The 23673-nt window shown below is 41.3% G+C and overlaps 1 protein-coding gene across 1 annotated transcript in view; it reads right to left on the bottom strand.

Annotated features, from left to right (window-relative positions):
• ARHGAP10 (Rho GTPase activating protein 10) overlaps positions 1-20645 on the bottom strand; it is a 137930-nt gene extending 117285 nt beyond the window's left edge. Inside the window, exon 1 of the mRNA XM_041412073.1 lies at positions 20347-20645. Coding sequence (XP_041268007.1) covers positions 20347-20500 — 154 coding nt within the window. The 5' untranslated portion in view covers positions 20501-20645. The remainder of the gene's footprint in view (positions 1-20346) is intronic.
• Between the last annotated feature and the right edge of the window lie 3028 nt (positions 20646-23673).

The raw sequence follows: 23673 nt of genomic DNA, 5'->3' as shown, positions 1-23673 counted from the left end.
GCTAATTGAGGGAAGGGAAATCTCACCAGGCATCTGGCAATAAGTTTCCCCATCCATTCTGCACACACACAGTTTAGCTAAGTATGAACTGGGAAAACCAGAAGGCATTTTAGCACTTCTCAGGATATCTAGGCATATTCAGGGAAAAAGAAAAGGGTTGAAGTCTGTATTAGTAATACCCTGAGTTTTTTATAGCACTAATTCTCTCATGGATCATATCTTCTCTTTCGTAAAGTAGGAAACTCCCTTTCCCTGGTAAGTTTGCTTTATTCTTGGTTAAAAAAAGTCTAACAACATCACAGAAATTGGAGAGAAACCAAAGGGCAAAAAAGGAAAAAAGAGAGCTAGCAATACACTGGTGGGGAGGGAGGGAGGGAATAATGTCACACTACCAACTCCTGCAACACAGCTTAAATAATATGCTGTGATACAGCCAAACAGGTCAAATAAGAATAAGATACAAACATTTGTTCCAGTTTATCTTCTATTTATTTGGAAAAGCAGTGGGGTTAATAACTCCATAAACCAGAATTGTCACTTCTTCAGGGAAGCTCAACTCTAACCTCCCATGGACTGGACCAAAGGAATCTCTGGCTGCCGCACAGCACTGCACCAAAGCAATCCAGCAGCCAGATTTATATAATAAAGAACAGGGTGTGACAAAGCCAGGCTATCAGCTGGAAATTGCCTTAGACAGCTGCAAACTTAGCTTTTCTTTGGCTTTCTTCAAACTTTCAAAGGGGCTCCAGTCACAGACACTCAAGTTCTCTCTGTGTCCAAGGTCTGAAAGAGTTAGAGAAAATTGGAAACACAAAAAACCCCCCCAAAGCCTACAGATAACACAAGCCATAAGCTCACCACATTGTTTTTATGCTTTGTATATTTGAAGTTTTTCATTCGATTCCAGGAATTTCATAATCCACTCTGTGGCTCCAAGCAAAACATCCATAGGCAAAGTTGTTTTGCTCAACTAGTACAACTCCTGCTACCTGAAGGAATGTGCATTTCAGAAAAACACCACTAACTGCTCCAATTTATTCTTTCCTTGACTTGTGAACTTTCTTTTGGAGCTAGAAGAAAAAAAATAAAAAGGTGCAGCCAAACAAATTAAGAAGCAGAGGAAAGAATTATGAAGGCAATTGAGCAACTGGCCACATTTGGTTGAAAGCAACCACAACTATTTCTGACTATACCCATTTAGCCTATTTGCCACAGTTATCCAGAAAGACTTTTCTCTGATACTAGGAAATTAAAATACAGAAAATCTTAAAGCTAGAAAGCAACAAAACACACTCATCCAAAACTCTTTAAAAGGAAGGAAGAGAAGAATTTTTACTTCATGTTGCATCATGTACTTACCTTCCCTGTCTCTCTCTTAGGAATTTGCCTATGATATGAATAATTTGTGAATTACTTTAAAGCAGCTCTCTTTCACTTATCAGCAAGCTGAATATATTTTCATTTCTTAATATAAATGAGCAAATTTTGATCTGAAGAAAAGCATTAAGGGAACAGAAAATAATTGTTTATGCTTTTCCTTAAACTCAAGAGCCAGCATTTGCACATTGTGTATTTATTCTGCAGAAATGATGCCCACAGAAATCCCAGGTTGCTTAAAGGATTCTTCCAACAGTTAGATGATCTTGGTCATGTTATCTGCAATTTTAGCAATCAAGCACAGGGACACTTCTGCATACATGTTTTAGTTGTTTTCTTTTTCTAAATTGCATCCCTCCTCAGTCATTACAGCAACAGCCACACCTAAAATACACTGCACGACAGCCTCACTTAATCCAACATTATAATCAATTTTTTTTAAAAAGGGAGACAGGGGACATGAGGTCAGTATTAAACTAAAGAGATAGATGGTTAAACGTTGCTGTTCCTCAGCACTAGGAAGGATTGACAGCTTGAGCTCATCCTGTGACTCTTGGATACTCAGAATTAAAATGTTTGAAGTATTTCACAATGTCTGCACATCTCCCAATCTCCTCTTATCAATCAAGGAAAGTTTTTATGCTTTAATTAAATATATAAATAACCATTTGGAATAGCAAAACTAGAGCCTTTTATTTTAGCACAGAATGGACGAAGCATCTACACATTTTTTTTCTAGATGTTCTTTCTGCAATGCTCCCTTCTCAAAAACAACACTGGCAAACCCAACACAAACACATTCATTGCTGACAAGCCATGATTTGGCCACATGACTGTCCTGCCTGTATTTCAGGTATTAGCTATGTCAAATCTAATTATCAGAGACAGCTTGACAAGGTCTTTCAAATTATTCAGGAAAGGTTCACTTGCCAGAGCCCGAGTGGAGGCCATTGTATATAAAAAAATCTCACCCAGCTCAACTGAGGCTTGCAGTTCTGCTGACAGTTTTGCCCAATAAATCACTTCACATAAATAATCTCAGTCTAGCAAGCTTCTGTGAGTACTGTGAGGAATTTAGTGACCCACAACGTGTAAGAAATACTGCCCTCAATGTTTACAGTCAAATGAATGAGGTTTTCTTCCTACATGATGACTGCAACAGAAATTATGCTGGTATTAATTGTACCAATTATGAAAGCTTCTGTGTTAGTATGACAGAGTGCTTCAGGCTATTCTGCCCTCAACTTCAAATCCTGCAATTCAAATAACAACCCTGTCTAGCAAGGGACAGCATATCAAAGAAGTGTAAGGACTGAATTACAAGTTTTTCTAGTTAGTGGGTGTTTCTTCCCTTTATTTCCTGTCATGGGTGAATGGTACATAGATACCAGGATGCAACCACAAGCACACATCCAAGTATCTGGAGTTCATGGGAACACAACATAAGCATAACTCATATTACCACGATTTTCCTTCAGAAATACCCATCCAAAGCAATTAAATGTTCAGGCAGTGCTTCAAGCAGAAATGTCTAACTTAAGAAGATAAGGAAAATTACCCAAGGGGAAGCATGTTGGCACATCTGATTAAGCAAGTGTCCAGTACAGTAGAAAGCAAGAAAGGAAAGTCCAATATCCATTTTCCTCAGAGACCCTACAATAAAAGTTCTGCAATAATTTATACTTCAACTCTTTTGTTTCTGTGTACATAAATTATACAATTAATCATTTAAATAGAAATGACAGCTACATCTTCCAGGGGCAGAAGCAGAGCAGGCAGGGAAAGCAAATGTTTTGCAAGGGCACAGGAGAGCTAACAGAAGGGAGTTGTAGTGCCTGAGACTTTGCACCGAAAGCTCCAGCACAGGACAAAGTCTCTCACCGACAGCTTCTGGCCCTTACAGAAGTTGTATTAACCAGGGAGGTTGCACTGGCAGCAAGAGATAATATCAAACCCAAGCCCCAGTACTGCAAAGCATCAGTATCTTTTCCTCTGGAAGCTCCAGCAGGGCCTTTCTATTTTCTACCATCACAGCTTTGCATTGGGTATGTGCAAGACCCTGAATACAAGCTTGCACCCAGGTGGACATGGGTCCTCAGTACTGTCAAGTATTTGTTTAGTTTTCATCTTTAGAGGCATATTTAAAGCTGGAAGTGCAACTTGTACTAACATATGTTACTGACCACAAAAATGGTCACCAAAGTACTATGTAATTGTGGGGTGATGCAAGAGAAAGAAGAGATGCCCTGGGATGTCAAGAGACAGAGTCTGATGAGAAGGAAACCTTTAAAGAAAAATACAAATAAGATCAGATTCACTCCTTTCAGAAGACCTTTCTGTTCCTGTGTCCAAAACCCACAGCAAAACATTATGGCTTTTCTCCAGCCCAGCCCACTATTTCAAAACTAGTGATTTGGTGTCAAATTTATTTAGAGTGCAGAGTTAGCAGTAACAGACACTTAATAAAACCAAACATGAGTATCAAAAGCTGATCCTCCTTATTTCTACATTGCAGCAACTTATACCAAAACAAAGTAAAACATACCAAAGACCAGTGTAAGATTCCCAGACGAAGGCAGTGCACTAAGCTTTGAACAGTGCTCACAGTCGCACAGATTATATAGAACTGAGGGCAGAAAATGGATGGTGATTTCTCAATTACAGCCCAGTAAATGAAGATATTTTTCCCCACAAAAATTAATTTCTCTCAGTAAAATATATATAAAATCATTATCTAATCCTTCTGTATTTAAAATTTTATTTAAAGTGCCATCAAGACAGATGAGACAAATGGTTCACATACAATCAGCTATATGGATGCAAAGGGAAAGGAAAAGCACTCCTGTTTTCTTTCTCATGTATGGTTGTGGGAAGGAGAAGGGGAATCTTCCCCTGATATGTCTCAATCCCACAGCAGGCATCTGCAAATGGGAACCTCTGCATAAACAATCTTCTTGTATTCTTGGTCTGATGTTAACTCAAAGCACAACCATCCTCTTGCCCTTATTAGTAAGAGAGATTAAAAAATACTTTATAAGGCAAGTAAAATTACTAATACAAAAATAGCTTAAAAATTGAAAACTTTGTGATTATTGTCAACTTACAATTAAGCTGGCTTGCTGTTGCCCATTAAAAACCCCAAATCCTTCCTGATTGTCAATTTTTTATCTTCTTTTCCATTGGTGGAAATAAAAAGGCAGACTGGCTTTACATACATTCTATAATCTTCACTCCTGGTTTCCAGAGATTCACACTACTCTAAGACATTTATCTGTATGTAATCAATATAAAACAATGGAATCAAGTAAGATTTAGTTCATGCCTCATTTAGCAGTTCATTGGGAGCCACGTGCTTTTTGTTAGGGCAAGACTTGAGCTAGGATTCACTTGCAAGGCTTTCAGATTATTTTTTTTTTGTTATTAGTTACCACTGTCAACAGACAGTAAGAGAAGGATCCAAAAACTCAGTCAATTACTTTTAGGGCTGGGTAGCAGCCAGCAGGAATACTCATGGCTGGGTTCAGCAGAGGTTTGCCAGATGATGAGAGATGTTAGAATCGGCAGGGAAAATTTCCTTTCTTGGCTTGTATCTGCTAAAGGCTACAATCACCAAATTAGGACTAAGGATGGGTTCAGAAGAAAAAAAATTTAGAGCTAAATTTAGGACTGGTGTCAGTAGTAACCATCTGTAAGGGCAGAGACTTAAGTTGGGTAGGGTCACTGATAGGAAGAGGAGAAAACAGAGTCAAAACTGGCAGTGAGTTTCAAAGGCTCTGGCTCTGTGTGAGGCAGAGTGAAGTAAGGAGCAGCAGAGAGGCAGCACTGAGGCAAGGGTCACTGCATGGGCACAGGGTGGCACAGCCAGCTGCACCTTCAGCCTGAGTGAGCTGCTCAAGGTGAGGTTTGGACAAGCCAAAGCTACTGTACTGTCACTATGCAGTGTGGGTAGATTGTTGCCTGACTGGATGTAGTTCTGGAACCAATTGCTGGAGATGGGGTACATTTCCAACCAGCACAAACCAAAACATTCAAAATTCTGTCAGAGCACCAAGGTAGGAACAGTCCCATGTCCTTCATATTCCAGAAAGTACCAAGAATCAAACAGATGGCTTCACCACCTCGCTGGAACATTTAACACGACTACGCAATAAAACCAAGCTTTTAAAATCCAACACACTCTTCAAATCTGCAAGAACCTACACCAAAACAGTTCTGATCACTGGTTAGGGAATTCAGTGGGCAGTCCAAAACTCTAACAATTTACAGCACAATCCCAATGTCTCCAAGCTGTCTCACAAAACAAAATCTGCCAATGCATGCATAAAAAGGTTAAATGTCAGAGCCTCCTAATAGCTAACCCCGTCTCCAGTGAGGGCTTGATGTGCAATCCTATCTAATCATTTGGCCTCTCACCTCAGCTATGTGTAAACAGAGCCACAGCCCAACCTAGTGCACAGGATGTTGAAAGGTTCCCATCTAAAATGCTTTACACACTTAGGATTTTTAAGTGCTATATAGGTTAAGAGCTTTGTTTGCTTACTTTTAAGAAAAATCTCATATTAATGTGCTATAACGTGTACATACTTCACCTGACAAAAAAACCACAGTGCTACAAATAGAACACAGGAAACCATTAGCAAGACTTTAAAATAGATTGTGACTTGACTGATCATCAGTAAATAAACTCACCTTTAATTCTTCGGATTACATTTTCTGCATATAAATCTTGCTACTGGGTTTGTCTAGTGGCAACCCTAAATAAGGACTTCATGCTATCAAGAATCCCAACCACACCAAGCTGTTCATTGCAGGTGTATAGGGCAAAGCAAGGAATTTCCTTCTAACGTGAATTCCAAAGTATCTGGTATCACTAAGAGTGTGCAGAAGAATTAAGTCTTTGCCAGACAGACATGCTTCATTTTGCTGGGACACAAAACAACTCTCAATTCCCTCTAGTCACATTCATTACCCACTTACAGCTGTAACTATGTATCTTCTTGAAATGAAAACAAACATTAAACCAGCTCACAGACAAACATCATTATAACACAAGAAAACTAACATGAGTGGAACTGTTTACCACACCAAGGAATCCTCAGCTCCCTATACTGCACATACCACTAAAACATTCCCATGGGCTTTGATCCAAAAACCACGAGAAGTCCATGAAGTATCAAAAGGCAACTTAAGAAAAGCAACTGCCAGCAATCAAATTCTACAGGCTTAAGCAAACAAAAAACACAACGGAAAATGAAAAATTAATTAACAAATTCACTCAATAATGCTCAATAAATGAATGCTATCATTCAATATCAATAAATATTATAATGTTATACAAAACAGTATTTTTTTTTCTTTTTCCCCCTGGAAAAGGTTAGAGAATCCATCACCTGAAAAGGCTGAGGCAAACTGCACTAGAGAGCAGTATAATGGGTCCCTCTCTGGAAGCAAATCAACTGGGAATAAGCAAGCGTCTTAAAGAAAGCAAGTGAGAAAGAAATCCCACCACACCCCTCCTCAGAAGAGAGCTGACATGCTCTCTTCCTCTGACATTACTAAATACGGACATCAATTTTTACAGAACCACAAAAGACATGTCTTTCCCCCTTCTAATTGTTGTGCTGTGACTAAAAATTCAACTGACATTGGCAACCCTGGTCTGAGGATATCTTTTCCACAGCCTAGCAAGGAACTAGTGGTACATGCTTCGAAGAGGATTTGATTCAGCCGTTGTTCTGTCCTACAGCTCTATCCCAAAACCTCTTAGGAAGCATGAGCACGTCTCCATGGTAGCATCTGCTAAAACCCGTGCCTATTAGACCTTTGCTGCTCATCCCTAATACTTAAACTTGAACATTCACCTAAGTTTGCTCTATAAGTGTTCACCAGAAAGGCAGCTAAAGACATCAAATGAGGTGAAGAAGGCAACAATTTCTGCTGACTATGGCAGGAATCATCTGAAAAGTTACGCTACTCACACCTCTCAGAGAGAAGACAGAGAAAGAAGAGACAGAATCACCAACCACTGAGTTCATGTCAATTATTTTCCAAACAAAATTCCTTCCTGGCATCCCCGAGTGCCTCTGCTTGTCACTGGGAATGCCTCCCCAACACACCCACCCAGGCTCTCAGAACAAAACTCAGCAGCTGCTCCTATCTCTCTCAGCTACTACACTAATAATAGGGTCTAGGAAGAAATGTTCCAATAAGGCTATTCAATAATGTCCTCATGATATGTGAGATCACCTCCAGACCACTATTAAATATGGAAATATACTATATTTAAAATAGAATCTGAAAGAAATAATTTTCTTTTCCTGAAACCCTATGAAAAACTGCATCCTTATGCAAAAGATAACACTCTTTGAAGATAAATTCTCCTAACAAGGCTTTGCTATCCAACCTGACATACAAAAAGCATCCAATCCTTTTCATCTGCTCACAAGTCTTCAAGATTCTAAAAGCAAACAAACCATAGCTATCACTACAGGAATGGAAAGCACATACAAAAAGCTTTATTTACAAAAGGACTGAAATTGAAATAAATGTTAATAGAATTATTTGGGAGTTATTTGACATTTTTGTGGTATCAGAAGCTTTTGTTTCAGGAGGGGCTTTGATTACTTGTTTCAGTTACCTGTTGCTTACGAACAGTTAAGTTCCACTGAAAGAAACCTTTCTCTGTACCAGAGAGAAGTGATGGAGGAGGCACTATCAGATTACTTGCCTGTGTGGTCCAGTTGCTTCCCCCATCCAAAAAAATTGCTCTTTTTCCTGCCTGACATTTTAGTTCCTAAATGCAATTTTTAAATGCATTGATGGTAATTATGCCAAGCTAATTTCCAATAAGGTATTAAAGCCAACTTCCTTCTAAACACTTTCATTTCAAGAACAACAACAAAAAAAAAACATGCAAGAGGAAAAAAAAACCCTCCTCAATGAAGCAAGCTTTGCAGTAACTTTACCAACCTGAATTGGACTTCAGTACATCCATGAAGTGTTACAGGGAGGTTGGCATACCCATTTTTCTTCACACCTGCATGGCTTCTATTAAAAAAAAATGAATGAGGAAATGCTATAAACCTTAGAAAAGCCAAACTGCAGACTGAAATTTCCACTGGAATAGTCTGCATGGCAAGGGCAATGCAGCTGCTTTCTGAGCTCATACTGCCATGCCCTCTGTACTGAGATGGCCACCACATGACTGCAGAAGAATATGGAACATTCTCCTCTCACATTCTGTATTAAGCTAATTTACTTGGAGAGGATAAAAGCAGTTTATAACTACTGCTCAATTCAAATCATGACTGCAGAAAAAGAGCAGCCTCCCCTAATGCAGAAAGGACTCATACACAACACTTCTTTGTGACATTTCAATACTCATGAAATGCTTAACAGATTAATAAGCCTAAATTTGAAGCAACAGATTAAAGAGTGATGAAAAGAAAAATATAAACTAGTGAAGGGTTTGCCCAAAGCTGCTCACAAAGTCACTTCTCTAGACACAGCTTGGTCTTTCATTTATATCATAAAATTATCCATGTATATAAAAATAGAAGTAACTTTGCAGACATGAACCATGACCACTATAGAAAGATCCTCAAGACTGGCAGCAACCTATTTGCAGCAACTAAAAAAAAAAGTGCACTATATACAAATTATGTTGCATCAAAATATAACACATTTTTGTAAATTAATAAAGAGGAATTCATACCTAAGACACATTATAATTACAGATATATTACAGTGGGTAATAGAGACAAGAAGAGAAACAATTTCCAGGTAAGTGAAGACAAAGAATCATTTCTCTTGAGTCTCGAAGCTACATTTTCCAAATAAAATTTGCATCTTTGATATCACATACTACATATACAGTGCAATATTTGTATACACACAGCAAAATCTTCTGTTATGTTGTGTGTGACTGATCTTTCTCACAGACCTTCAATCTGCTTGTTTTCCGGTCTCAGCTCTCTCCAAGGTCATTTCTAGTCATCAATACCCTCAGAGCTGGTTGGCTACTACTTGGCTCACCAGGTTCCAATCTCCTTCAGTTTCCCTGTAGGCTCCCAGCAAAGTTCATCTAAGTAGAGTGCCAAGTTCCACATACAACATTCAAGGATGCAACACAAACATTTCCTTAGTTCTTTAGACTAACTACACAAAAACTTGAGCTACGTGTCTGGAGCTTAGAACTATTCCTCCACAAAACATTGCAAAAAACTGCAGTGACAGGAGAGACACAACTGGCAACAATAAATTTCCATGCTTGACTAGCTAGTTCCCTACCCCCCAGGATGGCAGCCTTCCCCCTCAGGTACAACCCTACAGAACCTCATGGGACAAGCAGTAATGGTGTTGAAAGACACTTAAATGTGTTTTGTGAAACAAAATAAAAATAGCCATGGGAGAGAGGAACATTTCAACATTAGATTCTTCTACTTCTTGTGTTGGTTTTGGCTGGGATAGAGTAGTTTTTGTTCATAGTGGCTGGTATGGGGCTGAGTTTTGGATTTGTGCTGAACACAGTGACAGTAATAGGGATGTTTTTGTTCTTGCTGAGCAGGGCTTACACAGAGCCAAAGTCTTTTCTAGTTTTTGTATAGCCCTGGTCATGAGGAGACTGGGGGTGCCGAGAGGTCAGGACAAGACCCAGCTGGGACAGGTCACCCCAACTGACTGAATTACACAGAATATGCTGAGTTCGAATGGACCCACAAAGATCACTGAATCCAACTCCTGGCCCTGCACAGCACCATCCCCAAGAGTCACACCATGTGCCCAAGAGTATTGTCCAAATGCTTCTTGAGCTCTGTCAGAGTTGGTGCTGTGACCACTTTCCTGGGGAGCCCATTCCAGTGCCCAACCATCCTCTGGGGAAAGCATTTTTTTGACATCCAAGCTAAGCCTCCCCTGACACAATTTCAGGCCACTACCTCACATCCTGTCACATTTTTTTGACATCCAAGCTAAGCCTCCCCTGACACAATTTCAGGCCACTCCCTCACATCCTGTCGCTTGGCACCACACAGAAGAGCTCCGCGCCTGCACCTCCTCTCCCCCTCATGAGGAAGTCAAAGACCGCAATGAGGTCTCTCCTCAGTCTCCTCCAGGCTGAACAAACCAAGTGACTTCAGCCACTTCTCATCAGGCTTCCCCTCAAAACCCTCCACTATCTTTCTTGCCATCCTTCGGATGCTCTCCAACAGCTTAATATCTTGGTTATATTGTGGCACCCCAAACTGCCCCCAGCACTCGAGGTGAGGCCGCCCCAGTGCAGAGCAGAGCAGGACAATCCCCTCCCTTGCCCAGCTGGCAATGCTGTGCCTGATGCCCCCCGGGACACAGTTGCCCTCCTGGCTGCCAGGGCACTGCTGACTCACATTCAACTTTCCATCGACCAGGACCCCCAGGTCCCTTTGCACAGCGCTGCTCTCCAGCCCCTCATTCCCCAGTCTGTCTGTACATCCAGGATTGCCTCATTCCAGGTGCAGAATCTCGCATCTGCCCTGGCTGGACTTCACCTGGCTGGTGACTGCCCAGCCCTCTATTTTGTCAAGGTCTCTCTGAAGAGAGAGACCTTGACAAAATAGAGGCCTCCCTGCCTTCAGGGAGTCACCAGCTCCTCCCAGTTTTGTGCGATCTGCAAACTTGTTTAGTATCCCTTCCAGTCCTGTATCCAAGATTTAATGGAGATGCTGAAGAGCACAGGGCTTAAGATGGAGCCCTGCAGAGCACCACTAGTGACGCGTCTCCAGTCCACACCCTTCACTACAGCCCTTTGTGTCCAACCTGTGAGCCAGCTGCTCACCCACTGCATGGTCTGTCCTGTACGGCCTGTGCAGAAGGACCCTGTGACAGGCACTAGCCAGGCTTTGCTGAAATCCAAAATGTTTACATCAGCTGGCTTCCCTTGATCAATTAGCTGCATTACCTTTCATAAAAGGAAATCAGGTTTGATAAGCAGGAATTTTGATACCTATGGTGTCATGCTCCATATATAAAGAGGGAAGAAGAAGGAGGAAGTGGAGGAATGTTTGGAGTAACAGCATTTGTCTTTCCAAGTAACCCTTACATATGATTGGGACCTGCTCTGCTGGAAATGACTGAACACCTGCCTGCCCATGGGAAGTGAAAAATTCCTTGTTTTGCTTTATTGATGGATGCTCATGGCTTTTGCTTTCCCTGTTGAACCATCTTGATCTTAACCCAGGAGTTTTCTAGCTTTTACCCTTCTAATTTTCTCCCCAGCTGGGAGAATGAGCAAGTGCTGTGTGATTCTCAGTTGTTCGCTGGGATTAAGCCATGACACTGCCAAACATTATTAAAAAAAAAAAAAAAAAAAAGGCAATAATTCTAGGTAGCTTGATTTCTTTTAACAAAGATGCTGAATCCCCTGGAACAAGGGAACAGCTACAATAGGCACAACAGAAATTTGAAACTGTGCATTTTGAAATGACTGAAAGCATAAAATGAAACACAATAAAAGAACAGTAATATTACCACAGAGCAAGTGTCTGAGAGCAGACTGGACAAAGTCAGCTTTGTTCCTGTAAAGCTTGCAGGCTGAGGAGTTGAACAGGCAAAAGCTTTGGAGAAACAGTCCTTTGGCTCGTGACTGAGTTTGTCAGTCAGTCCAGGCCTCTCCAACAGAGAACTTACAACCCAGGATTTTAAGGGGAAAAAGGCATGGACAAGTTACACTGCTTTGCTCTCAGAGCACTGATGTGTTCCAAAGGCTGACACTAAGCAGCAGTCACAGTCTGTTAATGCATATAAGCTGCAAGCTCAGCCCCACACCAGATTTCTAAGAACTGGGACCCACTGTCAAAATGATATTTTGACAAGTTTGTGTCGGGTCCTCCGTGACCTGGCAGCGTGCTCCCTCCACCTGTTTGCAAGGCAGCAGCATTTCTTTTGAAGAAGCACATTTTAAGCAATTACACTTTTATGTAAAAATGCTACAAGTTTCCATATACTTTTTTTTTGTTCCAACACACATACATTCAAATATTAGTAATATTTTTCAAAGCAAGCAACTCTAATGACTGACAAAATCACAGATTAAACCAAAACGTTTACATCAGTTGGCTTCCCTTGATCAACTAGGCGCAAACAAAAATACAATGTTCTCTCTCTGCTTGGGAAAACATCCCAGTATTTGAGATTTGATACAATAAGGCTTAAACACTTAATGTATGACAAACTTCATACTACTCAACATTAATTATTTCATTATTTCTAAGCCCCCATGCCTAATGGGGGAAGTCTAATGGATGAAATGGACACACTCAAAGCTAAAAAACATTCAACAGCAACAAAGTGGCTGAGAACCTATTCCTGGACACCACACACACTACAATGTCCTTCAAGGCCCTGCTCTGGTACAAAGCCCTACTCAGTTTCATCCTGGATACTCAATTTTCCCTGCCAAATTAAATAAAGCATTGTTTTTCCTCTTCAAGGACATGCAGTCCCAACCAGCCAGGTGCACATACAAAAGCTGACACGGACCTAGGGAAGCTGTAACAACCAGATCTACTGAGACACAAAGCCCCTCTCTGACCTACCTCGTGAGCCAATAACCTCCACCTGCCCAGTCCTCTCATTTAAAGAGGCAACAACAAGCAGTTTATTCAAAGGTCTGGGCTGTAGTAAAACCACAATCTGTTTAATAACACTGCGATTTTCCATCCCTGGAGATTATTTTTCCCCTCACACTGCTCCTTTCCCACAAAGGACAAGCCTAGCATGAATGATTTACAGGAACTTCTGATTTGGCCTTGGCCTATGATGGCCACATAGCTTCTGAGGGCCTGGATGTTTTCTATTTTTATCCTGAAAGATGAGCAAACACACAGGAAAAGAACAACAAAGGGAGGGAACAAAAACAGAGCAGAAGGAGTAAAAGACAAAGAACATGGTATCTGCAAGAAGCCCCATCCATAGTTACAATCAGGTATGGAAAAACAACATGACATTGAGGTTATCTGTGAAAATTTGCTGAAATTATCTGTTTAGGAAAAGAATTGGAGGACAGTGTAAACGAGGCCACACACTCCACTTTCCAGTAGCTTATTTCCCAGTGAGATACCAAGACACATGTTTTGGACAGAAGGCACACATTTATCCCAGCTGTATAATATAGGGCTTCATAAATTACTGCCCTCTCTCCATCAAAGTCACACCCAGAGGAAAACAACCTCCACAGGAGCTGCTGCGATGCAGTACAAGTGCCTGCTTCAACTCATTGCAAAACTGATGGCTGAGTTTAAATTTGGCAAGGGAGATGGGTTTGACTTAGCAACGAGGCAGATTTTTAGGTGCTGATTGAGATTAACAACTACAGTGGGTGGCAGCAACCACCAGCAGAGAAATGTTACATTCCCTGAACAGTATTTTCTTAAATTATTCTGCCAATATATGCCCAAGTTTATCTGATCACATATTTTACAATCATTAGATACTCCAGAAAACATTCAATTGCTCCAAGTGTCTTAATTAGCTAACTCAGAAACTTGAAGACTTTTACAAGATAACCAAAACACTGAGCATATTGTAATATCTAAAGGATAACTGTCATAGAACAGTAAATATGATACTGAATCTCAAAAAAGTGGCATTAGACACAAAAGGAAGCCCCATCAGACATGAGCAAATCATAAAAATTATCTCAAGAAGCCACAACCCACACTATCTAAACATTAAGCATATTGCCAAGATTCACATGATGTGAACTCTCTCTCTAAAACAGCCAAGCCCCTGGTTTTTAGGTTAATGTGTTAAGTGTTGCAGTAGTGACTGAGGTTGGCATTGTAAAATGAAAGCACTACAGTCAATGTAAACCTTACACATTAATTATGTAATGTTACAAAACAGCTGGGAAGGAGGAGACAAGTAGTGGGATGCAACTCTTCAGTACCAGTCCAAACCTGTCTCCATGTGCTTCCTGTCTAAAGCACCAGCACTCAGCCTGTTTGCTGTTTCCCAAAAAAAAAAATTTTAAAAAAATTTAATTTTTTAAATTAATAAATTAATTTTCTTAAATTAAATACTTCAAATTAAATTAATTTAAGAATTTTTAATTAATTTCTTAAAATTAATAAATTAATTTTCTCCTTCCTGCCCCCTTGGAAAAACATCTGGGCCAGGCAGAAAGAGATGTTCTGCCTCAATAAAACTTACCAAGTTATTTCAGACTGGACTTGAGAAGTGTTATCAGTGTCATAAGGTCAGCTTGCTAAAATTTACAACATTTTTGCAATACAGAGCCGGAAGGCACAGGCTCATTTTAGGAAGAGCATACACCTACAGCCTTAGAAGTGGGCTGATTTTTCTTAATTGCAAGCAGGTGTTGGCAGTTGACAGCCTGTAGGGCTAATCCACTTTTTTTTACAATTCCTTAGGATAGACTGAGATTCCATAGAATTCTAAAGTTACCTTTCTTGTCATTTAAAAAAAAAAAATCAAGGAAAAAAACCTTCTCAACATGATCTACTAGACAACACCTCTAAAAATTATAAACTTATTTGTTTGTTTTGTCCTGCAGACTGACAATTACACCTATCAGTGATGCTCTCTTTAATGACCACTCATACATTTCATCTAAAGCTGAAAAATGATACCTTTTCCCCAAATGGTTAAAAGACAAAATCACTTCCTTTAATGACAGGTTTTTTTATCTCTCAGAACTGAGAAAATCCAAATAAATTCATGAATTTTCATATTTTCTGATATCACAGATGTTCAGTAGCACAATGCTCTGCTTTCAATACAGAAGAAAAATGAACAGTGGAACATCTACAGGACAAAGACAGTAATGGAGCTAGTTAGTAATTCAAGCTGAAGAGATGAGATTCAAGCTGACAAACTGGCATCCTCCACAGAATGAGCCTGACACTTTTTATAGCTACTGACACAGTAACGAATGCTCTACTTGGGGTGGAGCTAAACAAAATGTTCTTTAGAGTACTTTCTTAAATATAAGCATTTCCCTGGTCCTTGTACAGAAACAACTTTATCTACAAGCAGAAAAGAAAAGAAAAAAAAATAAAGTGCTGTCATGGTTAATTAGGCCTCAGCTGTGGCAATTATCTTGAAGGGAAGGGAAAAACAACATTTTATTACGTTATTATCAGCAGCTCTTTCTTAAGGGAAATCTCTATTAGATGGGCCCCAAAGTACCTGTTTGCCTTAGTTTGCTAATGAGCTCAATAATGGAAACACTTCTAATAGAAAGTTGGAGGTTTTTAAAGGTACATACAGCTCAGTAGCCTTTGCAATACTGCCCTTGAAGTAATTTTTATCTAACGTGGCCCTAGCACGTGTATTTCAAGTATACTGAGTATATTTCAAACTTAAATCTCAGAGCATTCACATACAACATTGCTTTGCTCATGGTTATCACACCTAAAGCATGCCTTACAATAGAAATAAAGCCTGAGAGTGAGTTACTAATTGAAAAATAAAATAGCTTTCTAAAAGGTTAAATGTAATGATTTATTAATTCAGAGGTTTCACTGAATTCAAGGCAAAATAATCAAATATAGAGTCCTAACTAACCTCAGTTGACTAGGAAATTTGGCACACAAGTTCAGCTAAAACCCTCTTGCAATATCCCCCCCCTCCCCATTAAGTAAGAATAGCATTAAGTTTTTACTCAGCCTTTGAATTCTACCTAAATATTTAGTGAATGCCCATTTCTTGTCTAGAAGTTATTAATAAGCCCTATATTAGTGGTTTTATCTTACTTCTTTGACATGTACTGGAATGTCAGTAGAACATTTTTGTTGCAAAAAAAAAAATTCCTAAGACTTCAAAAGCTGGCACACATTACATACACATGGTTTCATAACTGCAGATTATATTAAGGAAAGCTTTAAAAAATAGACAATTAGTGCTTAAGAAAAAAATGCACCACAGCTCAAGTGGTCTGAGAGGTTTTTATGCGGTGTTATTATGTGGATTACCACAGCTTTTATATTTACATAATAATATATACACCAAGTCAGGCCAAAATCTAACTAGACCAGTGTCTGGAAGGTCAGCCACCACCACACACCAAGAGAACTGGCCAAGAAAAAGCATATGGGTTTGGACAACTCAGGTACCAAACTGGGGCTTGGGACTGGATTAAGTTCTTCAGTCATCTTTGTTAAAACAAATACTCATCAGTAACTCCATAGTCTGACAAACTCTTCCTACACATAAAATAAATTTGGTTGCCATTTTGTATGCTGTCTGGAAGAGTGAAAGAAATAACTCTTCCATGAAAAACACAAAAAGAAAATGGCAATTAGAAACAGTCACTGAGTGTACTGGGCCACACTGGATAGCCAGGACGCCCACTGCATCTTCTGTCTTCACCAGCCCATCACAAAGTCACTGCAGTTGACTCAAACAGAATTCTGCTCTGATTGGAGCCTAAATGCAAGAATGGGAGGCTCTGCTTTCAGGCACGTGGAACAGCTGTGAGCATGCACTCATGAGTATCCTTTGCAAAGGCCCTGTGAGAAGGCCAAAACCTGTACTTGTTCTGGCTCTTCCTACTCCACTTAGCATCTCATTAGCAATGACAGCTCCTGCTGCAGGTAAAGAAAAAAAAACCTTAAAAGGAGTATCTTCAAAAGCCACCCAAAAACCTTACACTTGTGTGAAGAGACCTAGAGTTGGATCAACACAGGGAGAAGAATTCAGACTAAATATATAGTATTTATCCAGTGTATTCTTTAGCTTCCAACAAATTGCACTGCCGATTTTTAGAAGCTCAGAACTAAACCTCTTACATTTCTTTTATGATTCAGAATAAGGATTCTCTCATCAGGCACCTTTAAATTCACTTTCAATTAGGCACAAGAACCTCCATCCAGAAGTGATTTATAAACTCTATTGATCCTAACTTGTTTAACTGAACTGGAATCCCCTAAGAAATATTGCATTTCTATTTTTAAAAGCATATGTGTATACCACTTATATTTACTGATTAGTAACAGTAGAGGAAAAATGGGTTTGTCCTCCATTTAAACAAATTTAACTGTCATAACAAAAGGAAGAATCACCTGCTGTTTATTCATCCTTCCAATATTTAGCTTGAACTAGACAACTCAGTGATTCATAACCTTACACAGGAAACAGACATCTTTGAGCGACTCTTGTTTATCTTTCTATCACATTCTTGAAACTACTGAAACTTTAAAGATACACTTGAAGTATGCTTCACTCTGGAAACTGAACAATTTAAAAACGCAAAATATTTTGATTTTTTGTTCTCTTTTTTAAGCAGTAGAGTCCCATACTAACAAAAATTAATTCTGCTGAGTTTTAGGTGAAAAATACCATCTCATACAAGTGAGGAGACAAATGGAAAAGAGCCAGTGAGAGGATCCACATCATGTTACTGTTGTGCCCTGCAAGACACTGATAGTTCCTATGAATTAGAGGGAGTGGTAGCAGTATCTGCTATCACCTGTCAAGATGTAGCCCAGTGCAGGCAGCATCAAAGTCACTTACAAGGCTGTCTGTCAGACAGGAAGAGGGATCTATTCAATTGCATCAGTTATTCACACCTAAAGAATCCCCATACATTTGCTGCTAGCTTTACAAGTGAAATAAGGAAATTGCTAAGGGAGGGAAATGCTGACAGTGTCTATTGCAGTCTCACAAATTACACATCTCCCACAAATTCAAGAACAATAGTGCACAACTATGTTTTATACTTTACACACCACTCAGAGCAGCTTATCGCACTCTCATATCAATTACACCAGGTGCAAATCTCATATTTTAACTGGTTCTAGAAACAGGGAATATTTTAGCTATTATCAAGATGATATTTTTTGTTCAAAAGACTAAAACAATTTTCTAAAAATTGTCAGGAACTGTTGTTTAAGAGGCAATTATCTAAGCTCACTACACCCTGCTTTATTTTACCACATTCTCAAAATTGCAGTGAAACTCTTTGCGCAGAAAATGCAGTTTGGAACACAAATGAATAGACCACTGTGTCTAGACCACTTCTCAAGCTGGGTTTTTGGAACAAATGCTAATCCCATTTGGTTTCCTGACAGCAAATGAATCAGGTTCCTCAAAGAATTTAGATGATAACATTTTCTTGTGAAAACACAAGGAGGGCCAATACCCTAACCACTGGGGTTTTAGTGGGTTTTAGCCACTGGGCTTCTAGTGCTTCCTCTATTTCAATTTGTCTTTAAATGTCTGTTGAAAAGTGGCAGTCCTTCACCAGTACCAGCAGAAGGCAATTCAGCTTCAAACCTGTCACTCAGGGCACTCTAAAGAGGAGAGGCAACTGCAGAAACCTGAAATGTGGGAAGAAGGGTCTAACCTGTTTGTACTTTGTACAAGTATGCTGAAGATGTTTGTTAGAATAAGGTACAGCAACTAAACTCAAGAATAAACCTTCTGACTGTCATCTCAGAAATGAAGGCAGTGCTTAGACCTGAACAGGCAGGATCTCAGATAGCCTCTGTAAATATTTCTCATGGGCTAGCCCGAAGCATTTCATGGAGCCCTCTCAGGCCAGGTGGCTCTGGCCAGCACACTTGGCTTCCACCACATACAGGAAAGCACCCTGAGCACTGCACACAAAGCCATTTTACCAGCACAGGATTCTGGTATGCTGTGGACACCCAGTTGTGGACAGAGTGCTCATTTGAGTTGGGGCTTTCCTCACCACAGCCAGCTCTATGCTTTCAAATTAAGTTATGTATACATTACTGTACATGAGCAACTGAGAGCTTAGGGCAGTTGCCAAAATACTGTCTAGATGCTTAAGGAAGAGAAATTGAATGATTTTCCTCTACTGTTCTTATCCAATTTTGAGACACTTTTTTATTTTACACTCCAAGTTAAAATGATATATACTGACACCTCAAGTCACAGATTTTGAATAAACCTCTAAGATCACAATTTGCAGTAACTGAATGTTAACTGGCCAAAGAATCAGTTACAGACAAGTGACATTTGATACGGCATTTTCTACTAGAGACAAAACCAGAAAACAGTGATTTTTATCTACAGAAATGAGTTAATTCTAGTTTTAAGAACTTAACCATATCCAGGCAGCTACACTGATCAAACCACCAGCCAAAACCCTATCAGTTTCATGGAACATCCTGACAGCATGGTTTCCTGGCTTCAGAAGTTTACCATACCGTAGGTGCGATGCACTTCTGAGAACACAGTGCCAGAGTGCTGTATTAGTGGTTTATTTGAAAAATTGGTACAGCAAATCTTCCTACTAAATATTTAGGTGACTACACCACTGTGTCTTATGTTAAATGGAAAAAAATACACAATAAAATAACAACAAAAATACTAACATGCTTGAACATGGTTATTCAAGGCAAAAAAAACATGATTTCCACATAAAACATATTATAGCTAACTATTTATATACACTACGTATATACTCAACAATTAAACTCAAAATTAACAAAACACGATCACATTTTAAGAGGCCAAAGGCATAGAACTGGTAACCAGTGCTGTCAGCACAAAACTGATAATTCCTGAGCACATTTCTTTTGACAGAGGTATTTTCCAGCACAGCAATGCACAGGCACGCCATGGTTACGGCCAGGTACGCGATTCGCAGCCGCTCAGCTTGCAGCGCGCCACCAGCACCTGGGACCGAGTCCCCCCGGCGGCTTTCACACGGCAGCCGGGCTGCTCCGGGCTCGGCACCGCCGAACACAGAAGCCAGGCCCGGTCCAGGAACCGGGCAGATGCAACAGGAGACACCCGGCGCTGCCACCGCCTCTATCCCTTATTCCCCTCCGCGGAGAATGGAGAGGACCTGCGTCTCCAAGCGGCTGATGAGGAAGCCAAGGGAGAGGCTGGAGAACGCCAGTGCAAAGCTCTGTGCCACAAAGGCGAGCGCCGCCGGCTCAAAGGCGAAAGCTCCCGGCGCCGGCCAGCCGCCCCCGCAGCTCCCCCCGCCCCGCCACTCACTCTTGGTCGCGGCGATCAGGTTCTTCCCATCCTTCAGCAACTCCTTGATAAACTTATTGGTCTTCTCCAGCTCGGCCTCGTGGGCTCTCACCCGCTCCCTGAACCAGGGGCTGTCCAGGTAGCAGTCGCTAAACTCCAGGGGCTGCAGCCCCATGGCTGCTACTGCTGCCGCCGCCGCGCCGGGGCTCGGCTCCCCGCGAACCGCAGCGCCGCCGCCCTCCGCAGCCGCGGCCACAAAGACGGAGCAGCAGCTCCCCCCGCGCAGGGTTGGGCGCGGGCACAGACAGCCGAGCTCAGAGGAGCCGCCCTCCCGGCAGCCCCGCCGAGACACGCCCGAACGGGGCGGGCAGAGCCCGCGGCCCGCCCCTTCCGAGCTCCCCGCGGCGGCAGCACCGGGCGGTGCGCCCGGTGCCCGGGCACGGCGGCTGAGCTGAGACGCTGTGGGCGTCCCCGAGCGGAGAACGGGGGCAAGTACCGCTACCAGAGAGAGCCCTCTGCTCCGCAGTGACACCTCGGCGAGTTAGAGATGGACAGTCACCAAGCGCGAGGGGCCAGTGCGGCAGTCTGCCCCTGGGACGGCACAACCCTGGCTCTGTGTGCAGCCTGGGGAACCGGCGAGAAGCCCTGTGCAAAGGGCCATGGGGGTCGATGGAAAGTTGAATGTGAGTCAGCAGTGCCCTGGCAGCCAGGAGGGCCAGCCCTGTTCTGGCGAGCATCAAGCACAGCATCGTCAGCCGAGTAAGGGAGGGGATTGTCCTGCTCTGTTCTGCACTGGGGCGGCCTCACCTCGAGTGCTGGGGGCAGTTTTGGGTGCCACAGTATAAAAACGACATTAAACTATTAGAAAGCATCCAAAGAAGAGCTACGAGGATAGTGAAGGGCCTTAAGGGGAAGCCATATGAGGAGCAGCTGAAATCACTTGGTTTGTTCAGCCTGGAGGGGACTGATGAGAGACTCATTGCGGTCTTCAACTTGTCCGTGAGGGGAAGAGGAGGCACTGATCTCTGTGGTACCCAATGACAGGACATGAGAAAACAGCATGAAGCTGAGTCATAGGTGGTTTACTTTGTGTATCAGGAAAAGGTTTTTCACCCAGAGGGTGGTTGAGTACTTGAACAGGCATCTCAGGGAAGTGGTCACAGCCTCAAGCCTGACAGAGCTCAAGAAGTATTTGGACAGTGCTCTCAGGCACATGGTGGGATTCTTGAGATGTCCTGTGTTGGGCCAGCGTTGGACTCAATGATTCTGATGGGTCCCTTCCCACTCAGCATATTCTGTGGTTCTATGATTGTACCAGCCATTGGGCCCCCCGCACCTCATGGAACCTCTGTGAGCTTTAGGAAGGGGCTGAGCAGGCTCTCAGAGGGAAGATGCACAGAGCAGCACGTGGGCTGCTTGATCCAAAATTGGCTGTGGTGGTGGTTGTCTACCAGCTGAGAAGGCTGGTGTTGCTCACCCTATGCCACGTGTCTGCACATTAAATACTCAGTAAAAGAGATACAGACTCACCTTTATGTCTTCGTTCAATAAACTACTACAGTCTTGTGAACAAGAACTGTGGCAACAGCAAGACCTTGAGAAGACCACTCAATGCTGAATTGTTTCAGTTAAGAATGTTAGGAAATCCGTGATGAAGACAGAAAAGGCTTATAGTTATATTTGTGTTTATAATTTAGCTATAATTCATGGATTCAATGGTTTGACAGTAGTGCAATTCAGAGTGCTTTTGTGGGATTTTCTCAGATGATTGGGAGGTATATATATTTTAGTCATGAGTATCTCCTTTGCGAGTCAATTCAATCTATTTTTTTTCTGTATTTCAGCAAATTGGGTTCCTTCTCCATTTGAAGCAATGATCTTTGGTATTAATTAAATGTATTATTGTTGGGCCCACAGTAAAGCCTAAACTGCATGTCTGAGATTAAGATAACTGGTGGTGTAACTATCAAGCTTTTTCTGTATGATCCCATGCACTGACCTGGAGAAGTCAAGTATGGAAATAGGTGGGCACTTTAAAAATCTCATTTTTAATTACTCCTGTTCATAAAGCGGTATAGTGAGAAGTACTCAATTTTGCAAATATTTGGGTTTTTTAATTCCTGTCCACTTCAGAGCCTGCTTCAGAAACCAGACTATTAAGTTGTTTGTCCTAGAGCCAGTTCTCATAAGCCCTAGAAAAACACTTAATACACTCAAGGATAGCTCAGCTACACTTTGGGGGCATAAAATAAGCAGGATGGCTTCTGCTGTGGTGTTAGAAACAAAAAAGGTTTAATAAAGGCAAAATAACAAACAGAAAAACTCGAGCCAGGTACAGAGGTCTGCCCCTGGTAGAAACACTTCACACAAAAGCCCCTCTTCTCTTTTGTTCTGTTCTTTTCTACTTGATTGATCAAGGGGGACTTTTTGGCTTCTATCCAATTAGGTGTTCTCTGGTGTTTGGTGAAGTCCCTGAGGCCCTATGAAGTAGCTTTCCACCTAACAGTTGAGAGAAGCTTCTGGGCTTCTTTCCTTTTTTGGGGGACAAAGGTTAGTTTTTGCCACTCTGTCATTAGGGGGCGCATTCCTACACCAGACTGAGGATGTGTATTACTCATCTGGCAGCAACCACAGAGCTCAAGTGAGTAAACACAGAATTTCATTATCAAAGGGCAAGATCATGTCCTCATTGTTCATGTAGATAAGGATGGTAAGAAAACACAACTATGTAAAGACCGGGGCAGGGAGAAGGGGCTTGACATGAAGGCTCATGGGTAAGTGTAGTTTCTGAAAGTAGTCCGAAAATGAGCGTGGCCCCTTCAAATGAGATGCTGCCGGAACATGCAGATGATTTGTCTGAAATCACAACAGACCAGGAGGGGCTATTGAGAGATGATCCTGAACGTTCAGTTTTTCAGCCAAGTGTTTCACCTGCTAGATCACATTATCTGCTGATACTTATTTTCTAATATTACTTAGCTGAGAAGTTTCTATGCTACTCAAAAATCAGTTTAAAAAGAAAAAGGAAACCACCTTAAACAAACAATCCTTATCTCTGTTTAGATTACTGGAGCAGCATTTCAAGTATAGGTATGCCTTCCATGGGTAGCTTGTTTACTTTGTTCTCTAGTTGTCTTCAGCATTAAAGTTAGAATAATATTTTTCATGTCTGTTTTTAGTTATTTTAATTTCCCTATTGTAATATCACTGAAGTGTTGTAAAGTAGTGGGATCCCATGCTTTGTGTGGTATTGCCTCCACTCAAATTAAGGTGTGTTTTTTTTTTTAATTGAATGTTTATCTTAGTCCTGGGGATTTTTAGCTGGTAAAAAACCCAGTAGACCTGAAA

Source organism: Onychostruthus taczanowskii, unplaced genomic scaffold (genome assembly GCF_017590055.1).
Source record: "Onychostruthus taczanowskii isolate IOZ18803 unplaced genomic scaffold, ASM1759005v1 scaffold38, whole genome shotgun sequence".
NCBI lineage: Eukaryota > Metazoa > Chordata > Aves > Passeriformes > Passeridae > Onychostruthus > Onychostruthus taczanowskii.
Note: the sequence above shows the minus strand (reverse complement) of the source record. Positions and strands in the feature narration are given on the sequence as shown.